The sequence below is a fragment of the Sceloporus occidentalis genome, unplaced genomic scaffold (assembly GCF_023333645.1).
Source record: "Sceloporus occidentalis isolate IW3139 unplaced genomic scaffold, rSceOcc1.0.p SCAF_4, whole genome shotgun sequence".
Classification (NCBI taxonomy): domain Eukaryota; kingdom Metazoa; phylum Chordata; class Lepidosauria; order Squamata; family Phrynosomatidae; genus Sceloporus; species Sceloporus occidentalis.
The window spans coordinates 37,748,940-37,762,358 of NW_028316984.1; the positions used below are offsets into that span (position 1 = coordinate 37,748,940).

At 37.6% G+C, this 13,419-nt stretch overlaps 1 protein-coding gene across 4 annotated transcripts in view; it reads right to left on the bottom strand.

Annotated features, from left to right (window-relative positions):
* The window catches only part of METAP1D (methionyl aminopeptidase type 1D, mitochondrial), a 104,715-nt gene that overhangs the window by 20,257 nt on the left and 71,039 nt on the right, over positions 1-13,419 (bottom strand). For all 4 annotated transcript variants that reach the window (XM_089519754.1, XM_089519753.1, XM_089519756.1 and 1 more), the window contains one exon: positions 8,535-8,698. In XM_089519754.1, coding sequence (XP_089375880.1) covers positions 8,535-8,698 — 164 coding nt within the window. The remainder of the gene's footprint in view (positions 1-8,534; positions 8,699-13,419) is intronic.

Below are 13,419 nucleotides of genomic sequence, written 5' to 3' on the forward strand. Positions count from 1 at the left end.
GAGGTGTGCAGCAGGTGTGCTCCAAGGTTCCATAGAGGATCACTCCACCCCCTTATAGACAGGCATGTCCTACTTAATAACCATGACTCTACTGCCATCAGTGCTGTGACACAAAATTAATCACTGTAGCTGCTCTAACAGGATTGGCAGTACTTTTCAAAATAACTGTTAAGAGAAGAGGAAGAAAGGTTGGTTCAAACTACAGTACAGTATAAAGAAAATTAGGCTAGACATAAAGTTTCTAAGATTAATAGTAGAAGAAAATATGCAGGATTAGCTGTGCTGGCCATACTGTGTTGGGCATATTTTCTGGACTGTGTACCACATTGTAGCTGCAACAGGGGGACCCTAAAGAACAAGCCAGTGGACATTCAACCAGGATAAAACATTTTTTTCTTCTTAAATTTGGACTGGATTAGCATATTATATCACTACAGCTACCAAATTACTCCTAATGCAAAAACAAGGAGGCCTCTTGAAAAATCCATTGTCCTCTGCCTACAAAGGCCTGTGGAATGGAGACATGTTGGATTGCAAGAGAAGAGTCCTGTTGATATGCAAATGGACTTTAAATTTCCTGGACTTTGTTAAACTCCCAATTCCCACATGGCCAGAAGGAGCAGGAGCCAGCCTGCAGAATTTACCCTCCTCATACCATCTTAACTAAGGACAGAAACAACAAAACGCAGGGATCTTACTAACATCTCCAATTTTTTCTCCTGTTTGGTTTGTAACATCTTGCCCGATGAAGAAGCTAGCGGAGCATCAAAAGCTTGCAACAAGTATATTGTGCATTTTGACTGGCCAATAAAGGTATCACTGTTTGGTGAACATAGTTTATAATTTCCATTTTAAAAACAAACACCTCAGTATCTTTGGTATTTGGTACATTATCTTGCTTATCACATATCCAAAGGTGAGCAATAATTCATGGTCTACATAAATACATTAAATATATAATACAGTAGGTGGAGATCATAGTGCACAGCTCACAGAATCTTGTTTTCAGTGAGCTGGAATTCTGTACTATTAATACGGACAGAGAGTATCTGTGAGTGTGTATAGAATAACAATAGCTAGCCTCTCTCCCTTGAAAAAAAATACACATTTAGATGTAGAAGACACCCAAATACAGGCAGGCTTTAGCCACATCACTTTTAATTTTGGAAGTTAGGAAAAGTAAATAATAATTGGAAAATTTAACTGAATGTAATATTTATTTTAATAAGGTAGTGACTTTACAAGACAGGACAAACTAGGCTTCAGCTGTGCTTTCCTCCATTCAGGATTTTACCATCTGAAAAATTCCTTACATGCACTGGATTAATGGATTTGGCTTTAATGTGTGACAGCGCAAAACAAGGCCCTTGACAACCTTTATCCTGCAAGATAAGAACTTGAGAGCTGTAGGCCACAGGTAGTCTCTGGATGCATGTCTGTGTGGCCCCCGCATGCCACAGATGGAAGTCTGCCACACACCTTGCATCTGATTGTCTTTGCTGGTTTAATATCACAAAGCCTCATGAAGATGACAGGAGGGGAAGGCAGCTAAAGCCTCTGCTCTCTGCTGACAATCATGAAACAGCTCCCCCCTCTCCAATTTCAATGGCATTATGAAAACATCAGTGTCAACTGAAGTTGACTGAAGCTTCCTGCCCCAGCAGCCTTGAAGCAGCCACCATCTCCAGTTAAAGCCTCCTCCTCCAACCACCCTAGATTCTGTGTGTGCAGCCCACACCAACACCTGATGCAGCCCACAATCAAAAGAGGTGTGTGAACTTGAAATGTAAACTAAAGGATTTATTTGCCTCAGGTCAATTGGTAAGGCTATGACATTAGTGGATGGAGAACCAGAACCCAAATTTCCTAATCCAAAAGCCAAGGTTTTCTATACCTGACCATTAGGACCTGCATCTGTCAGTAAAGATATAAATACTAATGTTTCAGGTCATCATCATCATAATCTAGTCTGTGAGAGACAAAACTGGACAGCTAATTCAGGAAATCTTTGTCCAGGACACCCTGAAATCCAGTGCTACACATCTGGCAATACTCTGTATTACACACAGAAGTGACAGGATAAAGGGCAAGTAGATGAAAGTAAAAGTCATCCCCTCCCCTTTTAGATCTAGGAAAAGGAAAATGGCAGCAAATTTAACGCACAGAGATATTCAAAGAAATACTCAACAAAAGAACCTGGATGAAGTGTTGTGGGTTTTTTTTTTTAACTTTCTACTTGGCCAATGCAAGGAAGATCATCATTTGACTTCAAGTTCAATTGACCACAAAACATACTGCCAGGAATTTTCTATTTTCAGCAAAATAACAACACTGTAACAGTCTGCTTTTGTTTTTGCATTAATGGAGGCATCATCCCAAATGAAGCTGCTTTTGTAAAGTAATGCAACCATGTGTAGTGTCATTTAAAAAAATGTTAATTTTAAAATTAAAATTAAATGGATGTTGGACAATGTTTACTCATTACTTCTAAAACCTTTTTTGTTTATATTTTGCATATTTTGCAATTTCCCATATTTTAAGTGTAGTTTTGTAAAACAACAATAACATAACTAAAAAGTAATGTGGTAGCAACTTTTAAATGAATAAGCCACTGAACCCCACTGGGTGATCTTGGGCAAGTCACACTTTCTCAGCCTCAAAGGATGGCAATGGCAACTCCCCTCTGAAGAAACCTGCGAGGAAAACCCCATGATAATTTTGCTTTAGGATCACCATTAGTCAGAAATGACTTGAAGTCATACAACATCAACAGTGTACTTTAACAACTGCTGAGTTTGTAACTGCACAGAGATGAATTAAGTTAAATAAATTTAACTTTATATATTTAGTGACAGAGGTTCATAATTTCATCATATTTTTTCAGCTTTCATGCTCCCCCCCCCCCCAAAACCCAAACCAAAAAGCCCTCCAATAGCAGTTGAAATGTAAAGAGCAAGTCAATTAATCTGGGTCAGAATCATTTGTGCACCTGCAGAATACAGATAGATTTGGCCCTCTATCTATACGTTAGGGGCTCACTCAATGTTTTTCCAACTGTGGTAGACTTAAGAGAGAGCAAACACAGAGAAGGGCAGAGAGAGAATGTTTAAAAAATTGGTTATATCCATCTGGATATAGATGATTTTTCTTCAAAGGAAGAAATTCTAAAGGGCAACTCAATTATGCACACAGTACAACTCTCCCATGCAACCATATCATCATCTTTGTGAAAGCACTTCTGTAGCAAATTTGCCTTGCATGTTAACATGTATCAGAGAGAAGGTTTCGCTGGAAGTCTTCTTACTAATGTGATAGTCTTACATATGCAGGAAGGGAGCATTCATATATGTGACACTGTCCTAGCACTACCTCCCATTTTGAGATGGTACAATACTATAATGTTACTTCTGGCAAGTTTAAATAACCTTCAGCCTATGAGAATAAGAGCTCATACATGGGCACATCAGAATGCACAATACATTTGAATCCATTTTTACGTAGCTTCATCATGGAGCTACGGCTAATGTTCTATCTTTGTAGAAATGATGTGAAAGATGTTCACTGAAGGTAAGAAACAACCTGAGGTATACTTAAAAATAATTACATTTGCATATTTTGCACTAAAACCATTTCCTAATATTTGCTCAAAATCCATACTGTACATTTTCTGTCTGAAAATATAGTCACAAAGCTGCCTCAGTATATGCTCACCTGAAGAAATGACACGTTAACTGCATGTGTGGCCATGGAGTTAGCAGAAGCATCTCTGATTGCAGGAAAATGGTCATGAAGCTGGCTATATCCAGGAATCATCACTTTTCAAGTCACATTTCTGCCCCAAAGCACATGATTCATAAAAGTCAGGGCTTTTTACACGGACCTGCCCCTCAGTCCCAACCCCCAAAGTATAAATTGGCTGTAATGTGGAGGAGTGTATTTACACTGAAATAAAAGTACTGTAGAAGATATTCCAGTTTCAGTTTAAGTGTATGCATATGGCTTTGTTAGGATGATGATGATGATGATTGCATACAGACATCCATCTGTTGTGGATGTACCCTTTAGTCCTTTATTTGGCTTGAACCCTCTCCCTTTTTGTCTGCTGCTCTGATCCAAGTGAAGATCAGCATCCAGTGAGGTACTTCCACTGTATGCCCCTGCTCCTCGAGAACTGGCAGTCCCCACTTCCTCTTGTAGCCCCTATGTACCTTAAAAATACATTACGAAGGACTACAAACAGGTTTTGGTGCCACAGAGAGCTGCAGGAGGAGGAGAAGGGGGCGGGGAAATACCAGTTCTGTTGTCATCAGGTGCCAAATGAACACAACTGAATCTTGGCCGAAATTGGCAAAACCATTCCTCCTTCTTTAAATTTTAAATAATTGAACATCTCTTTAGATTTGCTAGATGAGTGTTACTAACTTCTTTACTGAATGAAGACAGGTTTAAAAAACGGAATAGAGAATGATTGTTATTTAGGAACCAAAACACTCACAACTGTAAACTGTAAAATAGTACAATCCCACAAGATATTTAATACAAGGAGAGCAAAGGGTGCTGGGAAACCATCCCAAGCCAACATATCCTTAGAAGTCAAATAGATGAAGTTGCAGATTTCATTTCTAATACAGAAGTACTCAAATGGAACACAAGACCTAATATTTATTTATTTAATATCCCATTATTTAACCCAAGGCTGCAAATGCTACTGCCAGGCCAATTAATCAGGCTAGAAAAGGGATGGCTAGTAATGTGAATGTACTCTAATATTTGACCATTTATTTTAGGTTATTAATTAATTCAGCATCAGCTCACCTGGTTGATTACACATTACTCTAGTGTAAGCTTAAGTTCTTATTCTTCAGTAGCAGCTCTAAACTAAGGGAATGCGTAAGTTCAGGGATTCCCTTTCATGACAATGAATGATGAATTTCAATTAGTAATATTTTTCAAAGCCCACAATTGAGAGCTTTCTCCTTAAAGAAAGGTACATTTTTACTTTCAAACTAACACAAATCACTGTATTTTTCTTACAATAGTCATGAACTTTTGAGGTGCTCTATTTCTGAAAGGCAGACATGATGGATTGAAATAAAAGATAATTTATTGCAATGCTTACTTTCAAGCACAGGGAGAAGCAGTGTAATTGTAATTTACAGTAGCTGTCAAAGAAAATCTATCACAGATGACATTAAAATGACTTATTTTGCCTGAGCCACTTATTGTTTAAATGTGCATAATCGGATAGAAACAGATTTCTTTTTTAAAAGTCTGCCTTTGTATTGTTCTAAGTTAATATCAAAACATATATTTATAAGTTAAAACATTTAGAAACCATTTATTGATACTCTTATCTTAGTAATTTTAACTACAAGTTTGAAATTGGCTTTATTTAACTATAGCTATGTTTCCATTTTTTGTTTCTATTCAATTCATTATAGCGATTCTGAGCCACTATTTCAGACGCTGTTATTTGTACAGAATATTAACAAATGTATAAGCAAAATTTCATAAGCATATATAGAGAAAACTGCAATCCAATTACCTTCCCATTACACTTCATCTGAATTTAGGTGATCAGGACAAATGGACTGAACAAAAATAGATTGATTTATTTCGCTCAGACAATTATTAAACTGCACTCCAATTTTTGTGAATTTATTCATTTGTTTGATCAGACTTCTTATAAAAAATAAGCTGCAATTCTTAAAATTCTTGCTACAGAATTAAATAACGTGTCAGATTACAGAACCCACTTACATCCATTCTGTATGTTACCATAATGTGTTTTCTATGGCATTTGAAAATATACTCTGCAAACATATGAAGCAACATTTGTAGGAAGAAGAAACACATCAGAATCTTAATAAGTATGTCCGCTGAGACTAGAAACCAAGCCACGAACCTATGTATTTCCTCACCAAATTCTACACATAAACATAAAATAACAAAAGGGTATGCATACAAAGCTTTGCAACAGGCCAGGAAAACCCTTAGCTGTATGAAGATTTAAACAAAACTAGCATATTTAAACACAGAATAAAATATCAAAAGAGAGGGTGGGTGCCCAGATGATCTCAGTCTGTTATTCTGTATGCAGTTGTGACTATGGACCAATCCAGATTAATTTGCTTTTCAACAGAGCTTTGCATACACATTTACATGCTGTGAAAATACTGACCTCGCAAAAGAAAGGGGGGGGGGAGAAAAATGGGAAAGAGAGAGAGTGAGAAAGAGAGAGAGAGACTAATGTCACTTTCAATTCTGTTGTCTCTCTCTCTCCCTCTCTCCTTTAAAAAAATACTGCTAGAATTAATGCAGTGAATCTAATGAAATGCATTATCCTGCATGGAGACTTATCAGATTTTCCAAGTGAATGCTGTACTTTGCTAGCACTGGCTGGAGTTCACCTGCATGTTGGTGTGGCGTGTGGCTCTTTTTTGTAAAGAGTTAAGTCGTACACAAAAAAGGGGGAACAAAGGTCAGCACCCAGTCCGCCACTTGAATGTGAGATTTTTCTTTTTATTCCCCTTGATGTATACTAGGCTCTGTGTTATTAGTCTTAATGATGGAAAATTGTAGTGTTGATACAAATCTTTTTTTCAAAGTAGTAGGCGGGAGCTCCATTTGTTAGTGAGGTTTTTTTTGTGACTAAAAGCCACGGACAGTACATTTATGTAGCAGTAAAAGGCCTAGATGCTCTTTCCATAGCAGAGCTAATTATTCCCACTGTGACCTTCCTGATCTACCCTATTCCTAGTACATCTCATCTGCACGCCTGTTCCTCTGTGTAGATGGTGTCAGAGAATATGAAAAACCCTATAATGAAACCATTTTCATGATGGAGAAAGGCTACTGGAGTTGCACTTGCTACAAAGAGGCTCAATTATATGAGTAATTGTGATAATTTTCTACATTCATAGCCTTCAATGGGAGGGGGGGGGGAGAAGAATGAGAGCCACAAAGGAAAATTACTTTAACAAGAAAGTACAGAGAGTAAAAATGGAAGAAGAGACAAAAAAGGGGGGGAGGGAGAGAAAAAAAAATAAGCAGGAAGGAAAAAAGTTTAAAAAAATAGATCTGGTAGGGAGGAATAGCAAGACAGGGAGAACAACAGAAATGCTCAAAAAGCCTATGTGCAGCTGTGTTGCACAATTAAATTGAATTTTTTTCCCTCTGCAGTTGATGAATGTGACTACTGCAAATGTGCCTCTGTAGTTAGCTATCATTTGTTGTTCCGTGACAGGAAAAGGATAATTACCTCTCAGAGAGAATCAAAGGCTGACATGCCCTTTAGACACAGCCATGAATGCAGTGCTCAAGAGAATGCTTGAATAAGAATCTCGTCTTCTGTGCCCCTTCGACTGGAGAATAAATTTTGTTAAAATGCAAGAGCACCACCAGTAAATTTGTTGAACCTTAGGTGTTCAAAAATATGGAGGTGCATCCATTGACTCATCCCATTTGCAAAAATAAAACTACATTTTGAATTCACTTCTATTATATTCATGGACAGTAAGATAGTGAGATATGCATTAAATTTCTTTTCCCAGTAGGGGTCTGATTCAACATTTCCTATGAAAGAACAGAAAGACACTATCCTTTTTCCCCAGGCTAGTTAGCCTATAATTTAAAACTGTCAAAAACACAATTTTATACAAAGTCTTCCAATAAAAGCTTCTCAGATATAACCCAAAGTGATTTTACTAAAGTTTGATTCAGACTCTGTTACAATATTTTTAAAGCTATAAATAACATCAAACTGATATTTTGCTGCTCTCTTTCCTTATTTCTCTAAAAGTATTTGAGAATTCATACAGGGGATGGTGGGGGAAGAAAGAGAGCATCTTCTAGGATTCTCAGCAACGCTTGTTCTGTAGCCATCAAAATTCATGTAGAGTTTTCCCACTCTGATAGCATTAGTAGTAAACATATTAATGAAAGGGTCCAAGCTACAGCTTTGAAAGAAAACTGTGCAGAAATAAGTAAAGGAACCTAGTAATATGTCTTAATCAAGAAGACCATGACATTTTATCATGCTGTATCAGGATCAGTGCCTCCCCCCTCCTAAAAAATGACTCTCTTCTCTTGTCATTATATTTGTATGCATTTCTGGCATAAAGAAGCATTTCTAGCACAAGATAACATATTACCTCTTTAACGTTTTTTCATAACATTCATAAATTTCTTGTGGACTGTATGTACCATGCAGCAAACAGATGAACCCGCTTCTTCAATATTCCTAATATGATTTTATTAAAATTGCCAAAGCTGTTCAATCATACCTGCATCCAGTTTAAGAAATGTCTTTGGCTCTTTCTGCAGGTATTGCTGCTGACCCTACCTAGTGTAATTTACTTTTAAAAATCCTTTCTTACTCAAGGAACAACATTACAGCCTGGCAGTTCACACAGTGATATCAGACTGAAATGATGGTTCTGAATCATAAAACATGTCATCAGTTTTATACCAAACCACCAATAACCTTTGTCCTACTTGCCAGCCTTCCCTTTACTTGTCAGTATATGGCTTACCTGATTGTGTTTCCAATTACAGAGAAAGGAGCCCCAGGTCTGCAAGCTGCAATTGCTTCATCTCTACATTTCCTGGCAACCTCCACTAACTTTTGACCAGACTCATCCACATTGCCCACTAGAATTGTTTCGGAAGTGTCACCATGGTAGCCGTTGTAATACACCTAAAGACATGCAGGAATGTAAAAAAGAGACACTTGATTTTTACAGTCATTCACAGATGGCACCAAAAATGAAGTCTATTCATGGGTTTCTTTCATGTGCAGTTAAGGTGACCAGCCAGTGTCAAACAAAACCTAAAGTGCAAGCCACAAAATGCAAGACTACAAAATGAGGCTGTACTCCTATGTTAGACAATTCAAATCCCACTAAAGTCAGTGGGATTTTAGCAGTCTAACCAAAGGGAATAAACAGGCAAAACTTTTCAGGAACACATAGTTTGTGGTTTAAAAAACTTAAAATACTGCATAAATCATGCATTGCATAAACAATCTTTATGACTGAAGAGACAGTATCTATACCTATAGGAAGAGCCAGGATATATGGTTCATAACAACTTCTTAAGACTTACTCTGTAGTCTTTAGCTGGGCCTCCTGTTTCAAGTCCACCGCCTCATTTATTGGGATGGTATTTACTGAACATATATGTAAATCTGTGAATTTTATGTTGAAAGTTTTCACTCTTCTTTCCATGGCTAGCCAAAATGCAACCCTTAAATGTTGTTGGATTACAACTCCCATAATTTCTAAGTATTGGCCCTGAGGCCTGGGGCTAATGGGAATGCACTCGATCTTGAGGGCTGTTGTTGTTGTTGTTCTTAACTGTTCTTCAGTTGATCTTAATTCATGGCAACCCCATGAATGAGGCGTCTCCAAGACCTCCTGTCTTCAACTGCTTTGTTCAGGTCCTGCAGGCTCAGATCTGTGGCCTCCCTGATTGAATCTAGCAATCTGGCATGTGGTATTCCTCTTTTCTTTTGCCCTCTACCTTTTCTAGCATCATGGTCTTTTCTAGTGATTCATGCCTTCTCATGATGTGGCCAAGGTATGACAGCCGCAATTTAGTGATCCTGGCTTTCAGGGAGAGTTCAGGCGTAATCTGTTCAAGGACCCATTTGTTTGTCTTCTTGGCTGTCTATGGTATCCTCAGCACTCTTCCCCAACACCCCAATTCAAATTAGTTGATTTTCTTTCTATCAGCTTTCTTCATTGTTCAGTTCTCACATCTGTATATGGTGATAAGACGATCCTCACTTTAATGTTCAGAGTTATATCTTCACACTTTAGGATCTTGTCCATGGTCTGGATGATCCACACTTTAATGTTCAGAGTTATATCTTTAAACTTTAGGATTTCATCCAGTTCTGTCATAGCTGCTCTTCCTAGTCTTCTTCTAATTTCTTGACTGCAGTCTTTATTCTGATCAATATTAGATCCAAGATACGGAAACTCTTTGACTATTTCAATATTCTTGTTATTTAAATTATTTTAGAACTTCTGTTGCCATTATTTTTGTTTTCTTAATGTTTAACATTAAGCCTATGTTGGCACTTTCCTCCTTGACTTTTTTCAGTCCAAGTCTTTGTTGGTTTCTGTTAGTAGTATTATTGAATGGGGAAAATCCATTTGGAAAAAAAACACGCTCTGACAACTGCCTCCCCTCGGGAAGAGAATAAAAGTGTAACGATTTAATGCAGAGCGGCCCAGAGAAAGCCGCTACTCTCCCAATTGGTTTTGTTTTTCTTTTCTTGTGCAGTGAAGTACAAACCATGAGTATCAATTCATTGTAGAAAAAAAAACTAAGATGATGGCAGTTTACAGAGCTTATGGTGCTATATGTTCTTTTTATAGCAGGCAGAAGCAAATTTGGATATAAGTTGTTTTAAAAATAGCACACTCCAAAGTACAGTGCACAGTTTTTGATCCTTATGTATACAGTTATCTATTATTGTTCCAATTTTCTTTAAAAGGCTCTGTGTCTACCACATGTTCTTTGTATTAGGCTATGAGTAGCATAAACAAAATATGCACTAGCATATGTCATACCAAGGGTACCAGATTATAACAGTATTTTTAAAAATGGATTCATTCAATGTTAGTATGAACAGCTACTGCATTGATAGTCTTTAGCTGAAAACTTTAAAAATAGTACTTCTAACTATTTATTTTTATGGGGATTTGTTTATTTTTATCTCTATTAGATTTTGCTTTAATAAAAGGAAAAAAACTGGTAATGGTAGCAGCACAGACTTGCACACAATAGACATGCAAGTCTCGTAGGTAAACAAAAGTCTTACCTTTGTTACTATGCAACTGAGGTTTTATAAGTAAGTAAATAGTTTTAAGGTGGAACACATTATAGCTTTCTCAATAGACCATAATTCTAGTTCTTGTATTGTAGATCCCTGCTGTCTACTATTAAAGAGCCAAGCACAAGAAGCTACTGAACAGTCTACAAAAATGTAAGAGGCATTATTTGCATTGGCCATCAGTTTCTGGAATGTTTCTTTCTAAGATTAACCAAGCCCATACAAAGCCTGTGATATTCAGTACCTACTTCCATTGTACAAAAACAGGCTCCTTGGGACACAGTGAAACTTACTTCCAAATAAATGTATGAAAATGTATATGCTTCAGGCCAAATGAGAAACTCCTCCCAATTACTAAGAAGAGATAGCATTAAAGAGAATGTAGAGAAGGTACAATCTAGGGACATTCTGGCACATTCCCAAAATTCAGGCCTATCTATGTCAGTAGGTTCCAAATATGCTCTGCACAGGTACAATAAAACCCATATGTGTGATTCACAGAGACCACAAAGAAGAAATTCATAGAAAGTAAAGTGTATTGACAACAAAATTTCACTGTGTTTAAGGATTTTTTGCTCCCAAGATTTTAGCATGAACCCAACTGCATAATTCCATTTACCTGAAGTAAATATCACTACAGTTCAATAGGACACGCTCCCAGGGACATGTAGGACTGCAATCTGCAGCTTTAATTCTATGCATACTTACTAGTGAACAAACCTCACTGAACACTGCAGGACACAGGTGGGGAAATAGTAGCCCAAATGCTGAATGTAGCCTGCAAGGCTCTCATTTGACCACTGCTTCCACTCCCAGCCTCTACTCTCCATTTAATGCAACACTAGCCTTTTTAAAATGGTTCCTTTGTGTGTAGGGCATGGGCAGCTGGTGGACCCACTGCTGCAGGGGCAAGAAATCAATTCTTTATTTTACCTCTGTTTCTCCCATGGCACCTCTAAGCTGAATGGGAGTTCTGCTGGTCCAGGTCCAGAAAACCTTCTGCTCAGTTAAGAGCACATGCAGGAGACATGGCAGTAAAATCAAGAATGGATTTACTACCTCTGCAGTGGAAGATCTACAAACCACCCCTGCTTTGGGTTTTTTTTTTTTTTTTGCTATTGTGTGCTTTCAATTCAAATCTGACTTATGGCGTCCCTCTCATAGGGTTTTCTGGGCAAGATATATTCAGAGGATGATTTTCACTGCCTTCTTCTAAGGATGAGAAAGTATGACTTGCCCAACATTATCCATGGCTGATCTCTTTGAGCTCAACTCACATGCTGCTATACCATATCGGCTCTGCACAGGTCACTTCTTAGCAAAGATCCATTTGTTTTTGTTATGTGCCCTCAAGTCGACTCTTGTGGCAACTCTATCTCAGGTTTTTCTTTGCAAAATTCATTTAGAGATTTGCCCTTGTTTTCCTCTGAGGCTGAAAGACTGGTCCAAAACACACTGCAGAAATAATCCAGTTTGAGACCACTTTAATTTCCCTGTTTTGGTGCTAGGGAATCCTGGGAATTGTAGTTTATTGTGGCACCAGAGCTCTCTGACAGAAAAGGCTAAATGTCTCACAAAACTAGAGTTCCCAGAATTCCCTAGCATTGAGCCAGAGCATTCAAAGTGGTCTCAAACAGGATTATTTCTGAAGTGTGTTTTGGACCACTGTGAATTGCTCAAGGTCACCCAACAACTTTTCATGGCTGAGGGAGGATTTGAATCTTGTTCTTTCAGAATCTTAAATCCAACACTCAAACCATTACACTAAACTGGCATAAGACTGTTTTATTAAATATTTCCCCTGATCACTGCAATCCCAGTTATACGTACTAGATACAGATTCCACTGCATTTGTAAGACTTACTGCTAAATTGCCGGGGGCAGCTTGTGGCTCCACAAATGTTATGGAACTGAAACGTTAATTCTATCTGGCCATTGGCTGACCTGACTAGAGCTGACAGCAGATGCAGTCCAGTAACATCTTGGAGTCCAACAAGTTGCTCATCCCAGTTGAACAAATATACCTACAGTATTAACAATTGCCTCACTGACTAAAAACTTCCACATTTTAGTTCTATATAGATTTATTCAGAAGTAAGTCCCACACAGCTCAATGGAGCTTTGAGAGGATATTTTTATGAAATTTTAAAATTTTCTGGACTGTTAATGCCGCTGGTGGGGACGAATCAGCAAGCCAATATTTCATCAGAACACACCTAAGCAAACATCACAGTGTCTGGTTAACTGCCTTTATTAACTTTTAGAAAAAGGAACCAAGGGGAGCTGATTATTCTTTCACTCATTTAATGGAGTCTTCACAAATTTTCAATTATTCTTTTTCCAATCTGTTTCCATACTAATTCACAGACCGTAGAATATTATTGTTTCAAGTAATCAAATATTTATTTCACATTACTTTTTCAGAGTACCATCAGTGTTATTTTTTCATTTATTTAAAGAACAATATTTTACTATGACCTAGTTGTTGTTATATTTAAAAAATCCAAAAATCCAAATCTATAACCTCCCCCAAAGTAATGTGTCAGGAGAAATGGATAAAGATTATTCATTACATT